The 18,514-nt window shown below is 39.9% G+C and overlaps 1 protein-coding gene across 1 annotated transcript in view; it reads right to left on the bottom strand.

The window, feature by feature from the left end:
• The window catches only part of LOC124583616 (molybdenum cofactor biosynthesis protein 1-like), a 73,842-nt gene that overhangs the window by 30,943 nt on the left and 24,385 nt on the right, over positions 1–18,514 (bottom strand). Inside the window, exons 4-6 of the mRNA XM_047131342.1 lie at positions 14,443–14,667; positions 5,422–5,567; positions 426–511 (exon numbers count right to left, since the gene is read on the bottom strand). Of these exons, the coding sequence (XP_046987298.1) occupies positions 426–511; positions 5,422–5,567; positions 14,443–14,667 (457 nt within the window). The remainder of the gene's footprint in view (positions 1–425; positions 512–5,421; positions 5,568–14,442; positions 14,668–18,514) is intronic.

The following is an 18,514-nucleotide window of genomic DNA, read 5'->3' as shown; positions in this document are numbered from 1 at the left end:
TGTTGATATTCCTACTGGAGTTTCCATTGTTTCAAGGACACTGATGCTTTTCTGTGAGTGTTTGCTTTATGATGTTTTCTGCATTTTAGCTTTTTTTTAAAAAAGAAAAAAAAAAGAAAGAAAGAAAAAAAAAAAAAAGATTTGTTGCTGGAAAACTTCTGAAGTCCAATAAAGGAGTTACAACAGCCATATATGGCTATCTGGTGGACCTTGCAGAACCAAATTCTAGGGCTGAAATATACTGTTGACCAATGGGCATTAATCAGAATGAATACTAAATAAAAAATTAAATTCAAGTTTACACAAAAAACACAGGTTCTATCACTGTTGCTTTTCATTCTATTTTGCTCTTATGTTTGCTATGACTTGTTAAGCAGAAATTTTCTTTCTATCTACAGAGTTACATTTGCTGTAATGTATCTTACCTCCATGTTGTTTCTTCTTTCTTCTCACTGCTGCCCCAATCATGGAAAGCAAGTCATCCTCACTGCATTTGCTTCGTATTGCATCTCTGAAACAACAGTTAAAACACCCGTTAAACAGTACCAGGCAATTACCACACAGTGAAATGTTGGTACACTAAAAAGGAAGAAAAACTTTGCAGAAATCTTCAACAGTAATCTTGTAGTCTGCAGTAGGCAACAGCAGGATAACAAACCCACTGGACAAGAATGGGAAAGTCATGATAGAAGTTACTTTTATTTTTATAAATAAACAGGTATCTTACACAAATGCTCAAGAGTATACATAGGATCTCGGGCTGAAGAGGTGGAGCAGAAACTGACATTAGTTTTGTTGAAGAGGGAGTACTGGAACACAGCACAATTTCTTGCAAAATGAAGCCAAATTTATTGATAAACTCTTAATTAATTGCCAAGCTCACTAATGTGACCATTTTATAACAGGTACTTACTGCTTGGAGTATATGTGACTTTTCAGGCTTGCCTAATAGATCTGTTGCAAAAACACTTTGGGTTCCCCACCAGATAACATTATGCAAGTCCCTCCCTCAATATTTCAGTGACACAACGTTTTGGCATCTTCAGGTGGTGGTGATTTCCACCATCACTGCTGCAAGATGCAACTGGCAATTTCCACGTGACAGCTTTGAAATTTATCATGTGGATGACTATGACCATCATATTTAGAATTCAGAGGATTTCATAGAATACCTGAAGATGCTTAAACTAGAACTTTCAGATCTTTTAGTTAGCTCAAATGTTATATCATTACTTACAAAAGTGCCCCTGCAGCCCTCATTAGAGGTTATTAGCAGCAAGTTTGAGAAAGAAATTGTGATGCTGTTTAAACATGTGCATACCTCATCCTATTTCTTATGTAACACCAACTACTTTAATCAAGTGGACAGTGTTCCCATGGGAGATCCTCTATTTCCCTTAGTAAATATCCAACATTCCTCCTTCTGGCAGAATGCTGAAGAGACATTTGTGGTGTGGCCCACATAATACAGACACTACCTATGTCCCTGCAGCATTTGCACTCGCTCCATCTGAATATTCAGTTCACTGTGGAAGTACAAAAAGATAGCAGCTTACCATTCCTGGATGTCACGGTTAGAAGAAAAGCTGACATAGCACTGGGGCTTAGTCTCTACTGCAAACTGATACACGCAGAGTTATATTTGAGGTCCAAAAGTTGCCGTCACCCTGCACAATGTGGTAGTGTCTTACACTCCCTGGCACATAGAGCACACGTGATTTCAGATACCGACAGTCTGCCTGGTGAACTGTAACACCTAAGAACAGTGTTCCAGCAGAATGTTTATTCTTGTAAACAGATTTGCAATGTGTTCTGAGCAAAGCAAGTTCAGTGTAGGGATGTAAATGAAGATACTTAGACAAGCACTGCAAATGGCTTTCTTGCCATATTTCAGTGGCATGTTTTCAAAATTAAAAGAATCGCTAAGAGAAACAGAATCAAGTGTGTTTTTCGTCTACCAGCAAAACTAAGGAATCGTTTGTGTTCAGTTAAAGACAATTTTGACCTTAGAAAACACAGATCATATATAAGATCTGATGCCATTATGGGAAACCTTATATAGGGCAGACACCTCACATTGTGCAAGAACACTGTGTTCAACAGCGCTGACAAAAATGCCACCCAGTAAATTAATGGTAGCAGAGCACTGCCTGAATACAGGGCACCACACGTTTCCCAAGAGGACTGAAATTGTATCCTCAGCATCATCACTCTAGGACTGTGTTTTTAAGAATGAGGCATGTATCCATACGGTGGGCAATCTTACCAACAGGAATATGGAATTTTGACTAAGCACTGCCCAGAATCCAGCACTGACTGCCATGAAATTAAAACAGTAGAAACCAGATCCTCCGATGTATGACCTGATGCAGTACCTTGCAGAGAGTTAATTCAGCTCTTAACCACACGAGTGTCCAGAAGTGCAGTCATTGCCCACAACACATAAGCAGAAGGCTACTATGAATGGCATTTCCATCCAACTGGGAGTGCCTGTCCACACATTCGTGCTCCTGCTTCTAGCCTGACAAATTTCAATTCTGCTGTGCGAATATCACCAGCCACATCTTGCAGCAGTGATGACAGGACCCACCACTACCTGAAGATGACGAACAGTTGTGTTGGTGAAATATTGTGAGGCTTGGACAAAGTTATTCAGTGGCAAATCTGAGAAGATTTGTATACACTATTTTTCTGTGACGCAGGTAATGTGCAGCAAAATGTGATAACTTTCTGCATTTTCCTTTTTGTACATTTCAAAATACCCCAAAAATTGGTGAGAAACACTGAACATATGACATAACCAGATGACACACCCCACAGCATGTGCAGCAGTCGGGGTTGAGTGTAAATGAATGATTGAGCAGTGCAATACTTTCATTTGAGTAAACAGAGCAAATTTCGAAAACATTTTGTAAATATGATCTGTTGTAAATGTAGATGTTAAAAATTATTGTCCCTGCTGTAATCAAGCAAAAGCAGTTCTGATTTTGTGTTTATTGCTTCTGTCCCTTCTCTTGTTAGTAAAGAAAACATAGGTCATTTAATGGCGATGATGCTATTCTGAAGTTTATACTCATCTACTTGTTATGCAATATGGTAGGTTTTCATTGTACTGTACTTTGCAAGAAATCAAGGAAACTGCAAGACCGGTAAATAAAATAATAAACTTCTATATATAAAAATAAAGATGAGGTGACTTACCGAACGAAAGCGCTGGCAGGTCGATAGACACACAAACAAACACAAACATACACACAAAATTCAAGCTTTCGCAACAAACTGTTGCCTCATCAGGAAAGAGGGAAGGAGAGGGGAAGACGAAAGGAAGTGGGTTTTAAGGGAGAGGGTAAGGAGTCATTCCAATCCCGGGAGTGGAAAGACTTACCTTAAGGGGAAAAAAGGACAGGTATACACTCGCACACACGCACATACCCATCCACACATAAAGACACAAGCAGACATATATATATCTGCTTGTGTCTGTATGTGTGGATGGATATGTGCGTGTGTGCAAGTGTATACCTGTCCTTTTTCCCCCTAAGGTAAGTCTTTCCGCTCCCGGGATTGGAATTTTACTATCATTACTTTTTTTTTTTTTTTTTTTTTTTTTTTTTTTTTTTTTTTTTTTTTTTTTTTTTTTTTTTACTTGTACCACACATATTCCACACGGTTCATGCTCACTCCTTCAATGATACTGCCCATCCTTCTCTAGTGTGTGAGTTGTCCCTGCTTTCCTGCGTGTTTGTTGGTTTAAACACCCTTGTTTCAAAAGAGAGTGACAGCTTAGATACAGTCTTGTCAACATTTTGTATTTTTATTTAGCAATTATTGTTTGAGCCTTATAGGTGAATGTCACAAGATATTGTCAACCACTGCATTCACTAGATGGGAATGGGGTTCATGGGGTTCATTTTTTAAGTTGCTGTTATCTTTTTCATCCTATCTTGGACTAGCTTTTCCATACTCCCACTCTATTTTACGTAGCCAAACAGTTATCCGCCCTTGCAAACTTGCTCCTTTACTACCAAGTCAACTAATACTGGGCAGCATAACAGAAGTTCCAATATCCAGTCTTTCACCACAATTCACCTACACACACTTTTCACTCACTGATTTTCTTTTTTCAATGTCATAAATATTTTGCTTTCACAGGCTGCTGTGCTTTGAACATAAAATTGTAGGAACATCTGCCTCACATGTCTTTTTTTTTTTTTTTAATTAAAGAATATGTTCCTTGCTTACTCCTATTTGCTTCTGATACATTTCCATTCTCACTTTTATTTTGTTTTGATCCATTTCTTTTTTCTTTGATAGACAAGTCAAACAACAATGGCAATATGTTGCAGCCCCCTGTGTTTCACCCTACTTACTATGAACTTACTTTTCTTAGCTTCCAATTTTATTAGTCATTTGGTTTTTAAGATACTTAAATTAATTGTTTGACCCTGTATTTTTATATCTTATTTTACCTTCAGTTGATAAAGGATTTCTGGTATGCTCACAAAGAGAGAGCTGATTCTTCCCACCCCTCACCCCCCTTACCATGTCCTGAAACAAACTTATCGCCAAGTCTTAGTCTAGTCATCAATTTAAAAGTGTCAGTTGTTGGTCCCATTGTCTAATAATTTGTACATTTATACACATGAAGTTCCAATTTTTATTTGGAACATATAGACTCTGATAATCATGAATCACAGTTGAAATGGCTCTGGGCACTATGGGACTTAACATCTGAGCCAAGGCAGGATTCAAACCTGCGACCGTAGCAGTCGCGCAGTTCTGGACTGAAGCACCTAGAACCGCTCGGCAACGGTGGCTGGCGAATCATAGTTACCATCACATGGACAGAAATACTGTGTTAACTTTAATACAACACAGGGACATAGCCAAAAATGTCTTTACATAATTTCCAGTTCTGATTACTTTCCTTTAATTTAATCTCACAAATAGGTTAGTGTAACATGATGCTGACAGAGGCAAATTATATATACTCACAAATTATTTAGCTAGAGGTATCTGGTTTGTATGTCTGGGAGGGAGGAGGGTGCAAGCTGAAAACTTCAAGAAAAGATTACTCATTTCATACCTGCTGGATTTAACTGCAGTTTATCTCTTCCATATACCAACCACATACCTAATGTGCATGCCAAACAGTTTGAAAGTATTATTCTATACTCAGCATTTGGAAATATCAGTTCCTTCATGAGAGAGGAAAGAGGGATAAGTTTCTGAAGGTCTCAAAGGTCACTCGGACTCCGTGACTAATGTGAGGACAAGAGGAACGAATGTGTCTATAAGAAGTTTTGGAATTTCACCTCCTGAAGGTAAAATACTGATCACTCTGTCAGTCTTCTAGTAATTTTATGGTTTCCTCGCATGAATTTTCACTTGGACATGATTATTCTATGTTTCATCACTCACCTGAGAGATATCTCTGAATACCCAAAGAGACACACCTCCAAATTGCCATCAGCTGTTATCTGTAAACGGTTGCACGTGCCACAGAAGTGTTCACTCATTGAGGTTATAAATCCCACACGTCCCTTGAAGCCCGGGACATGGTATGCCTGCAAAAAGAAATTGGAAGAAAATAGCTACTGCTGTTGTGTAAATACTATAAATGTGTTGCTCACCAAGTGGAGGAAGGAGAAAATGTGCATTAAGGGGAGTTTGAACGCCCTATCCTGACAATGTTAAATTTGGTGACTTAACTTCCCCGTATTTCAGGAACAACTGTAGCCATTGACAAGAAACTTTTACAGGACATTAAACTATATGTTCTGAGTCTTACAATAATTGCATTTCAGCCACTGCTTTTGGAAATGCAATTTTTTAATTACACAGTTAAAATTTTGTGTACTTTTTTGTATGTTATTCTAAATAATTTTATTTATGCATAATATTATGTTCTTCTTTTAGTTCAGAAGACTCAGAATACGTATGTTATTACTCCCTGAAAATTTTAATTCGCTACTCGAAGTAGTTTCTGAGATTTAGGGAAAATGCAAGAGAAAATCTAAATTTTCAAGAAGAGTTTTTAAAGTTTTAATAGACTGTAACTCAATATATGCTTAACATTTTATTTTTAGTCACTCAGAAGCACCCTGCACCATACTGTATATCATCCTCTTGACCTTTTTTAAGTTTTTTCTTGTTTTCTTCTTTCTGGACTCCGTAGTGGCCAACTGTGCTGCATACAGTGCTTTACCATTGCAAACCTTGTCCATCCATTCAAATTCTCTGATGCAGTTTGCTCCAGAATTAATTCCCATATGTTGTAGCACTTTCACGCTACCAATGTTGCCATCATTAAAAGCAATAACAGCATGACTGACCCCCACTTTAGTGTCTTCATTACAAGAAAAACATTTTTGGTCTACATCTACATCTACATCCATACTCCTCAAGCCACCTGACGGTGTAGGCTACCTTGAGTACCTCTATTAGTTCTCCCTTCTATTCCAGTCTCGTATTGTTCGTGGAAAGAAGGATTGTTGGTATGCCTATGTGCGGGCTCTAATCTCTCTCATTTTATTCTCATCGTCTCTTCGCGAGATATACGTAGGAGGGAGCAATATACTGCTTGACTCCTCGGTGAAGGTATGTTCTCGAAACTTCAACAAAAGCCCGTACAGAGCTACTGAGCGTCTCTCCCGCAGAGTCTTCCACTGGAGTTTATCTAACATCTCCGTAATGCTTTCATGATTACTAAATGATCCTATAACGAAGCATGCTGCTCTTTGTTGGATCTTCTCTATCTCTTCTATCAACCCTATCTGGTACGGATCCCACACTGCTGAGCAGTATTCAAACAGTGAGCGAACAAGTGTACTGTAACCTAATTCCTTTGTTTTCGGATTGCATTTCCTTAGGATTCTTCCAATGAACCTCAGTCTGGCATCTGATTTACCGACGATCAACTTTATATGATCATTCCATTTTAAATCACTCCTAATGCATACTCCCAGATAATTTATGGAATTAACTGCTTCCAATTGCTGACCTGTTATATTGTAGCTAAATGATATGGGATCTTTCTTTCTATGTATTCGCAGCACATTACACTTGTCTACATTGAGATTCAATTGCCATTCCCTGCACCATGCATCAATTCGCTGCAGATCATCCTGCATTTCACTACAATTTACCATTTTTGCAACCTCTTGATATACCACAGCATCATCCGCAAAAAGCCTCAGTGAACTTCCGATTTCATTCACAATGTCATTTATGTATATTGTGAATAGCAACAGTCCTACGACACTCCCCTGCAGTACACCTGAAATTACTCTTACTTCGGAAGACTTCTCTCCATTGAGAATGACATGCTGCATTCTGTTATCTAGCAACTCTTCAATCCAATCACATAATTGGTCTGACAGTCCATATGCTCTTAAATTGTTCATTAAACGATCGTGGGGAACTGTATCGAATGCCTTGCGGAAGTCAAGAAACACAGCATCTACCTGGGAACCCGTGTCTAAGGCCCTCTGAGTCTCGTGGACGAATAGCGCGAGCTGGGTTTCACACGATCGTCTTTTTCGAAACCCATGCTGATTCCTACAGAGTAGATTTCTAGTTTACAGAAAAGTCATAATACTCGAACATAATACATGTTCTAAAATTCTACAACTGATCGACGTTAGAGATATAGGTCTATAGTTCTGCACATATGTTCGACATCCCTTCTTGAAAACGGGGATGACCTGTGCCCTTTTCCAATTCTTTGGAACGCTACGATCTTGTAGAGGCCTACGGTACACTGCTGCAATAATGGGGGCAAGTTCCTTCGCATACTCTGTGTAATATTGAACTGGTATCCCATCAGGTCCAGCGGCCTTTCCTCTTTTGAGTGATTTTAATTGTTTCTCTATCCCTCTGTCATCTATTTCAATATCTACCATTTTGTCATCTGTGCGACAATCTAGAGAAGGAACTACAGTGCAGTCTTCCTCTGTGAAACAGCTTTGGAAAAAGACATTTAGTATTTCGGCCTTTAGTCCATCATCCTCTGTTTCAGTACCTTTTTGGTCACAGAGTGTCTGGACATTTTGTTCTGATTCACCTACCGCTTTGACATAGGAGCAAAATTTCTTAGGATTTTCTGCCAAGTCAGTACATAGAACTGTACTTTCGAATTCATTTAACGCCTCTCGCATGGCCCTCCTCACATTACATTTCGCTTCGCGTAATTTTTGTTTGTCTGCAAGGTGTTGGCTATGTTTATGTTTGCTGTGAAGTTCCCTTTGCTTCCGCAGCAGTTTTCTAACTTGGTTGTTGTACCACGCTGGCTCTTTTCCATCTCTTACGATCTTGCTTGGCACATACTCATCTGACGCATATTGTACGATGGTTTTGAACTTTGTCCACTGATCCTCAACACTATCTGTACTTAAAACAAAACTTTTGTGTTGAGCCGTCAGGTACTCTGAAATCTGATTTTTGTCACTTTTGCTAACCAGAAAAATCTTCGTACCTTTTTTAATATTTCTATTTACGGCTGAAATCATCGATGCAGTAACCGTTTTATGATCACTGATTCCCTGTTCTGCGTTAACTGTTTCAAATAGTTCAGGTCTGTTTGTCACTAGAAGGTCTAATATGTTATCGCCACGAGTCGGTTCTCTGTTTAACTGCTCAAGGTAGTTTTCAGATAAAGCTCTTAAAAAATTTCACTGGATTCTTTGTCCCTGCCACCCGTTATGAAAGTTTGAGTCTCCCAGTCTATATCCGGCAAATTAAAATCTCCACCCAGAACTATAACATGTTGGGCAAATCTACTCGAAATATTTTCCAAATTATCCTTCAGGTGCTCAGCCACAACAGCTGCTGAGCCAGGGGGCCTATAGAGACATCCCATTACCATGTCTGAGCCTGCTTTAACCGTGACCTTCACCCAAATTATTTCACATTTCGGATCTCCGTCAATTTCCTTCGATACTATTGCACTTCTTATTGCTTTAAACATGCCTCCCCCTTCACTGTCCAGCCTGTCTCTGCGGTATACACTCCAATCTGAGTTTAGAATTTCATTACTGTTTACATCTGGTTTCAGCCAACTTTCTGTCCCTAGTACTATGTGGGCATTGTGACCGCTTATTAATGAGAGCAGTTCTGGGACCTTTCTATAGACGCTCCTGCAGTTTACTATTAGCACATTAATATTGTTATTCCCTGTTGCATTTTGTCTACTCTTACCTTGCCGCATCTCAGGAGGTGTCTTGTCGGGCCTAGGGAGGGAATTCTCTAACCTAAAAAACCCACATGTGCACTCCACATATACTCCGCTACCCTTGTAGCCACTTCCTGCATGTAGTGCATGCGTGACCTATTCAGGGGGACCCTACATTTCTCCACCCGATAGCGGAGGTCGAGAAATTTGCACCCCAGATCTCCGTAGAATCGTCTGAGTCCCTGGTTTAAGCCTTCCACTCGGCTCCAAACCAGAGGATCACTATCGGTTCTGGGAACGATACTACAAATAGCTAGCTCAGATTCCACCCCGCGAGGCTTTCCGCCTTCACCAACTCCGCTAACCGCCTGAACGAACTGAGGATGACCTCTGAACCCAGACGGCAGGAGTCATTGGTGCCGACATGAGCAACAATTTGCAGTCGGGTGCACCCAGTGCTCTCTATCACTGCCGGCGCGGTCTCCTCCACATCTCGGATGAGACCCCCGGCAAGCAGACAGAGTGAACACTGACCTTCTTCCCCGACCTTTCCGCTATTTCCCTAAGCGGCTCCATCACCCGCCTAACGTTGGAGCTCCCAATAACTAATAAACCCCTCCCCCCATGTGCCTGCTCGGACCTTGCTGAAGGAGTGGCCACATGTCCACTCACAGGCAGAACGGGCGATGCCACACGGCCAGCCTCCACACTGACCCTCCACCTTGTGCGCCGCGAATGCCGCTGAACCCGCCACTCCCCTTGGGAAGAGGGTGGCACAACCGCGCCCGGTATCCGCAAAGATGTGTCGACAGCAGGGTCAGTGGGTGAAGCATGTAACACCTGGGGTGTACCATGCAACGCACCAGACTCACCACTGCCTGAAGACGGCTAACCGCGGCCATCAACACGTTCAGCTGTTTGCGAACAGTGGCCAGCTCCTCCTGTGTCCGTACACAGCAGTCTCACATCCTATCCATCTTAAGAAATCAATTTACTGTAGAGAGTTAATCAACTTATAACTAGACTGCTAATTCACTAAAGGCGGCTGATAGTTGACTAAACTGTGGTTACTAGACACTTCCTGTAGAAAACAATGAAAATAGCACTACCTGTCTCTGGACTGTATTGAAAACAAACACTAGCACTACTGGTACCATGGCTGACTAAACGGACTTTCTCTGACTGTATTCAAAACAAACACAAAATCTATGGAACACTATTACTAGCACTCGACAATTAAAGCTTCCTAAAAGCAAAAACACACGGAAGAAGAAGTTACAAGTAAGAAAAATAGAGTTAATACTTAAATCAGCATAGTTCGCTGCACAGCAGACGTGACGCAGACAGCAGTTACGACGACACTGACGCTATAAGATTATTGAACGACTCATTGGGATTTTGAGTCTGACAATGCAGACACTTCTTCAATAATTCAGGATTGCCAGGTCTCTGTAAACAGGTTTTATGATATCCACAACTGCTGCTGGGATATAATGTTTATGGCTGTATGACCTGTTTGAGTACTGGGCATTGCGGTAATTGCACCATGAACCAGATCCAGGAGGGCATGACCAACACATTCCAGTTCTGTGATAAGCTTCTCACCATAAGGCTGAGTGGCTACTACACTGTTATATGCATTTGAGTCTGCACAACCTAAGAACTTAGTGTAACACACTCCCCTTTAGTTTACAGATCGATTATAAATTTCAACAGCTGCACAGGCCTCCGTACGACTAGTTGTCCTTCATAATTTCTGTCACAGATATGCCCTTCTTCATTCCCTGATTTATACTTATAAGAATGTTTGGTTAAAATCTGGAAATCTATTAGCTTTCCAGTATCCACCACTGGTCACTGTAGCAACAGAATTCTTAGAACTTCAGCTGCGCTTCTACCAAGTGCCCCAAAAGCTACTGATATGTCAATCATACCATCGTTTATTTCAGCAGCTTCATTTGCAGCACCCTTAATTGACTCACATGCAGTGGATTTCACAGCAGCTCCAATAAATCCTGCATACTTGTCCATTTTACAAAGTGGGCGTGGCATATACATCACGACACACATTGTTTCTGCTGCAGTGTGTCCTTTGCCAATAGCTCTCAATCCATAAAACCACCTAACATTTATTTCAAAATAATTATCTTTACACTTATCAGAACTCCAAAATGAATGAGTATATTTACAACTGGCAGAATTAATGATAAGTTTCCTGGCTAGTCCATTTGATACCTCAATGTCTTCATGTAAACTAACTGGCCCTCCACATACATACAGCACACACATTCACATAACACCCCTGTTACGATGTGTAGATGTATCAGAATATAACCTAACCTACCATTTACATGAGTTTTGTTTTGAGATAACTGTGTTATCACTATGTTTTATTTTAATCTTCGAAGCACTAATGGGTGTTTCTCTAGATACTCATGAGTTTGCGAGTATTTCATTGTCTGTAACTTCACACACCACATGCTGAACACAATGTTTCTCTTTATTCAAAAATTTATTACCATGAAACCCACATTTCTTAAAAACACTTCATTTTGGAGTCATACTTTTTGAGAGATTTACCAGTCTATTCGTCACTATTCCTCAGAAAAATGTTAGCACTTCGATGTACAAAGCATGTTTATACTATGAAAAGATACGATACTATTTTTGACAGTGCTACCAATACAAACACATAATTTAACCTTTATAACACAGCAATCCACAGCTTTCTACAGGGTGGTCCATTGATAGTGACCGGGCCAAATATCTCACATAATAAGCATCAAATGAAAAAACTACAAAGAACGAAATTCGTCTAGCTTGAAGGGAGAAACCAGATGGCGCTATGGTTGGCCTGGTAGATGGCACTGCCATGGGTCAAACTCATATCAACTGCATTTTTTTAAAATAGGAACCCCCATTTTTATTACATATTCATGTAGTACATAAAGAAATATGAATGTTTTAGCTGGACCACTTTTTTCGCTTTGTGATAGATGGGGCTGTAATAGTCAAAAATGGTTCAAATGGCTCTGAGCACTATGGGACTTAACTTCTGAGGTCATCAGTCCCCTAGAACTTAGAACTACTTAAATCTAACTAACCTAAGGACATCACACACATCCATGCCCGAGGCAGGATCGAACCTGCGACCGTAGCGGTCGCGCGTTTCCAGACTGTAGCGCCTAGCACTGCTCGGCCACTCCAGCCAGCTGCTGTAATAGTCACAAACATATAAGTATGTGGTATCACATAACATTCCGCCAGTGTGGACGGTATTTGCTTCGTGATACATTACCTGTGTTAAAATGGACCATTTACCAATTGCGGAAAAGGTCGATATCGTGTTGATGTATGGCTATTGTGATCAAAATGCCCAAGGGGCGTGTGCTATGTATGCTGCTTGGTATCCTGGACGATATCATTGAAGTGTCCAGACCATTCGCCGGATAGTTACATTATTTAAGGAAACAGGAAGTGTCCAGCCACATGTGAAACATCAACCACGACCTGCAACAAATGATGATGCCCTAGTAGGTGTTTTAGCTGCTGGGGCAGCTAATCCACACATCAGCACCAGGAATTGCATGGCGATGACTTTAAACGTCATGTACAGTTCTGCCACTGGGCACAAGAGAAATTACAGGACGATGAAAGATTTTTTGCATGCATTCTATTTAGCGATGAGGCATCATTCACCAACAGCGGTAACCTAAACCGCCATAATATGCACTATTGGGCAACGGAAAATCTATGATGGCAGCAACAAGTGGAACAGCAGCGACCTAGGCAGGTTAATGTATGGTGTGGCATTAAGGGAGGAAGGATAATTGGCCCCCATTTTATCGATGGCAATCTAAATGGTGCAATGTATGCTGATTTCCTGCATAATGTTCTACCAATGTTACTACTAGATGTTTCACTGCATGACAGAATGGCGATGTACTTCCAACATGATGGATGTCCGGCAAATAGTTTGCGTGCGGTTGAAGCAGTATTGAATAGCATATTTCATGACAGGTGGATTGGTTGTCAAAGCACCATACCATGGCCCGCACGTTCACCGGATCCGACGTCCCCGGATTTCTTTCTGTGGGGAAAGTTGAAGGATATTTGCTATCGTGATCCACCGACAATGCCTGACAACATGCGTCAGTGCATTGTCAATGCATGTGCGAACATTACGGAAGGCGAACTACTCACTGTTGAGAGGAATGTCGTTACACGTATTGCCAAAGGCATTGAGGTTGACAGACATCATTTTGAGCATTTATTGCATTAATGTGGTATTCACAGGTAATCACGCCACAACAGCATGCGTTCTCAGAAATGATAAGTTCACAAAGGTACATGTATCACATATGGAACAACCAAAATAAAATGTTCAAATGTACCTACGTTCTGTATTTTAATTTAAAAAACCTTCCTGTTACCAACTGTTCGTCTAAAATTATGAGACATATGTTTGTGACTATTACAGCGCCATCTATCACAAAGCGAAAAAAGTGGTCCAACTAAAACATTCACATTTCTTTACGTATTACATGAATATGCAATAAAAAATGGGGTTCCTATTTAAAAAAACACAGTTGATATCAGTTTGAGCTATGGCAGCGCCTTATAGCAGGCCAACCATTGCGCCAGCTGGTTTCCCCCTTCGAGCTAGACAAATTTCGTTCTTTGTAGTTTTTTCGTTTGACACTTATTTCGTGAGATATATGGCCCGGTCACGATCAATGGACTACCCTGTATATAAAAAATTACAGATTTTATTAGGTCTTGAAGTAATGCGTGTAAAAATTTTAACATTTTCAACTAGTGTAGATTATATTTTAGAAAATAAAATAAAATACTTCCCACGCAAGTTTATAAGTAATATACATATCATTTTATTTGGAAAATTGCAAATTTTATAATCAGGTAAAAACCCGAAAAAGTGAAAAAGAATGTTTTCCGCTTCTAACTCCCCTTAAAGTTATGGAAATGTGCAAGCTTTCGGAGCCAGTGGCTTCTTCTTCTGGCAGAAACAATAAGGGGATGGAAAAGGGAAGAAAGAAAAGGATTGTCAAGGTTTAGGAAATGGGGAGAGTTGTAGAAAAGCTGCAGAGAAACCCAGGCCAGGACAGACTTACTGAATGGGATGAGAAATATGTAACTAAACCAGTCCATCTCTCATACCACCAGCAGATGTGAAGTATTATTGTGATTGGTAGTAAGTCATAAACATTAAATTATTTTCAATGTATGTTCATATGTAATACTGCACGTACCTTTGAGGTATCATTGGGCCCATTGGGCAGAGGATCAAAATTAGGCCACTGCTTTCTAATTATTTGGACCATTTCACTAAATGAGACCATCTTCCCATCATTCCATTTGTTGCCGCTGAAAGGCATGTACTCGATAAATCTTACATCAACATTTTTCTCTTTTGTTAACTCCACAAAACTGCACACTTCATCTTCATTAAAACCTCGCATTACAACACAATTTATCTGTTGAAGAAAGACACCATTAAAAACTTGGTATCAGATAAAGCATGGTTTAAACAGAGTTTGAAAGACTTTTTGATAGGTAACTCATCCTACTCAATAGATGAATATCTTAACAGTGGCTGTTAGGCCAGCTTAAATAAGAATGTCTGTTAGATTTCAGTTCTGAGAGCACTTTGTCATAACAGTCAAGATTATGTACTTTTTGTTTGATAAATTTATTAATAGTGCATAACAATGTTTCAGTCTGACAGCGTATCAATTCTGAAAATATTAGCTGTTCCAGTTTGTATTGTATTCACCTAGTTTGACAATCTCCTGACAAATGATCAGGGTATTCAAATGTTTTATATTTTTTATGTTATACTTTCTGGCATGTTACTCACCCATGAGAATCGTCTCATGTTTTGGGTCTTGGAACAAAAGCTGAATCTAATCTAATCTAACCTACAAAATAATGGTTCTACAAGTCTGTTGTTATATTTGTATACCTCACTGATTCTGTTAAATTAATCTTTTTCTCTCTTTTTAGAGAATGTCTGAATTTATCTTAGCATGCCAAGCTGTTAACCTTCTTAACAATTTATGAAAATTAAACTACATACATCTCCAATCTTTTTCCCCACTCCAACGCACACATCTTTTGCTGAAAGTATTATTTTAACAATTACATGAAACTGTGCTGCCATTTGTGAAACAAAGTTGAAAGTGTTCTCAAGATAAAAGGTCTTCACAAAAGGAGCATTTAGTATCTCTGCAGGTGGTAATACTGACAGCCATCATATAAACAAGCCCAAATGGTAGAACATCCTGCTTTACACATACACGCAATGGCAGAAAAAAGGAAAAGAGCACACCTTTCATTCAAGCATTGAATATATAAACTGATGAGACAAAACACTATGACCTCCTGTTTGATAATGTGTTTGTCCACTGTTGGAACACAATACAGCAGTGATTTTGTGTGGGACAAGTTCAACAAATTTCAGGTATGTTCCCAGCATTATGTGAGGTATGTTCCCAGCATTATGCAGCACCGCATGTCTAAGCACAGGTCATGTAATTCCCATAAATTGGAGATCAGTGGTTTCTGGGTGCAGAACTGGTATCTGATAGCATCGCAGATGTATTCCATCAGATTCAGAAGGGGTGAATTTGATTCTGGCCTCGTGACACTGAAAGTCATATTGTTGAAACATGTCACCTTCATTAGGGACAGGGTGCGGACAGTGCACAATAACGTTCACACAGAACAAAGCTGTTATGGAGCCTTCAGTTACTACCACAGGACCCATAGAAGACCAGGTGAATGTCCTCCATAGCATAATATTGCTCCCACTGGCCTAAGTCTGTAGCAAAGTGCACCTTGCAAGCACCAATTCACTCTGTTGACAGTGTATGTGCACAAAACCGTCAAGTAGGTGTAATGCGAAACTCGAATGATTCAACCAGATGACACATTTCTATTGATTCACTGCCCAATCTCAATGCTCCTGAGCCACAGAAATTGTAATTCAACTGTGTTGTCAACATGGGAACATACAGGGGTTGTCTGCAGCAGAGCCCTATGTTTAACAATGTGCAATGAATGGTGTGCTCTGAAATACTCGTGCTTCCACCAGCACTGTGTCATCAGACATGCCACAGAAATTAGCTTCCTCAGCCGAATGTCATCTTTTTCAAAGGAACCATCCCAGCATTTGTCTTAAATCATTTAGGGAAATCAAGGAAAACCCAAATTTTGATGGCCCGATGGGATTCGGGTCCGTTGTCCTCTGGAAGTCAAGTCCACTGTCTGACCACTGTGGTGGCATGACCTAGTCTTAATTAAGCCAGAAAATCCTGGGAAATGCTGACATACTTATTGATTTAAGATATAACAATTTAAAACAATCCTCTCATGAATTTCGCTACAATTTTCCGCTCTTTTGAAAAAAAATTTCTTTTGACTGTTTTGATGTTGTTTAGTATGTTTAAATAATGATGGCAGTCTCTATAAAAGGGCAGTTTGACTTTTAAGTTTAGTTATACTGTTTTAAACTACATCCTTCATCTATTTGTCCACCCAGAAGTGCTATAGGATATAACTTGAAGACTATGGTGAGGTGGCGGGGGACAGTCATGTGTTGAGAAGGAGGTGCTGCCAGAAATGAAGTGTGTGAGGTGACGTTATTGACACTGCATACAGGGAGAATAAAAATACTCTATTCCATATTCATTTACAATCTACGTCTGGCCCCCATATGGTTTTACTTTTCTCCAATAAGAAAAAAGAAATTGTCAGTAACTGTCTTTATAAGGTCTTAAAAGGAAACAAACAATAGAAATCTAGGCTGGAGTAATGACCATATTATAAAAAAGATACATTGCTATTCACTGTATACAGGAGATGTTAGGTCACAGACAAGCACAACAAAAAGACTACTAAACACGTAAGCTTTCCATCAGAAAGTCTTCTTCCAAAGTGGACAAAAAACACACACACACACACACACACACACACACACACACACACACACACACACACACCCGACCGTTGTTTCTCCCATGATGCACAGTTGCTCCCAGTCTGGCCCTAGCAGCCGGAGACAGTGGTCATGTATGTGTGATCTGCATTTGCGCGCATGTGTGTGCGTGTGTGTGTGTGTGTGTGTGTGTGTGTGTGTGTGTGTGTGTGAGAGAAAGGGGGGGGGGGTTGCACCAAAAGCTTACGTGTTTAATAATAGGTGGTGTTCCTTTCCCCCCCCCCCCCCCCCCCCTGCCAGCAACACATCTACACTATACAGTGAGTGCCAATCTATCCTTTTCATAATACTGTCGTTACCACCTTGCCAAGAGGCATATTGTGGAGTAATCTGAAGGGCTCTACTAATTTGTACAAGAGGAAGGAGAGCACAATCTCAATGTAAGTTTTTAGAAAACTGGTATGTGCATTACTTCTCCAAACCTTTCAGAAAGGATACGGTATGCACTTCATTCAGCAAGATGAGTAATAAACAATATTAGCAATACTGCATCAAACTTGTTCACTTTCATCTTTGGATTAAACATTCGATTTCAGAGAGTACAGAATTTGGCAGAATCAAATTTTGGGGATATGTGGAACTGGGACAATGGCATATTTGTTACCCATTCAACAAACTAAGCACTGCTGATTGCTACTTTTATTGTGTCTGCTGCTGCAATGCATATATGAAACTATAAGTGCAGCATCTATGATGGAATAAAATGTTATACAAATGAAACATACAGGTACAGTGAAATAGAGTAGTATGGCTCATCATTTCGGTCTCACAGATTAGCAGGTGTTGACTTGAAATATAATACTTAAGAAGTTGAATCCAAAGGAGAGGATGTACCGTATTTACTCAAATCTAAGCCGCACTTTTTTTCTGGTTTTTGTAATCCAAAAAACCGCATGCGGCTTGGAATCGAGTGCAAAGCAAGTGGAAGTTCTGAAAAATGTCAGTAGGTGCTGAAACAACTAATTTCTGCCGTGGAATATATGTAGCGCTACACAGGCATGCTTCGTAGGCACAAAGATAAATACTGGCGCCAAAACCTCTGCGTCAGTAAATAAATTAAAAAAAAAAAGGTGGAAGACAATTTTCATACATTATCCAACGAAGTAAATACAAATTCCGTATTGTTCATCTTCGAATGTAGCAGAACTTCAATGTATTACGAAAATCCGACCGGCAAGACTGTTTGGGATGTTTGTCAATATGGCCAACTCAATGTTCTGAATTTTTTCCTACCTGTGAGAAGAGACGGTTGCTAATAGGAACCTGATGAAATGTGAATCACATGCAGTATTCTCTTCATCATAAGAGTAATACGAATATAAACA

This window comes from Schistocerca americana, unplaced genomic scaffold (genome assembly GCF_021461395.2).
Source record: "Schistocerca americana isolate TAMUIC-IGC-003095 unplaced genomic scaffold, iqSchAmer2.1 HiC_scaffold_46, whole genome shotgun sequence".
NCBI classification, from domain to species: domain Eukaryota; kingdom Metazoa; phylum Arthropoda; class Insecta; order Orthoptera; family Acrididae; genus Schistocerca; species Schistocerca americana.
The sequence above is the reverse complement of the archived record's forward strand: the minus strand, read 5'-3'. Positions and strand labels throughout refer to the sequence as shown.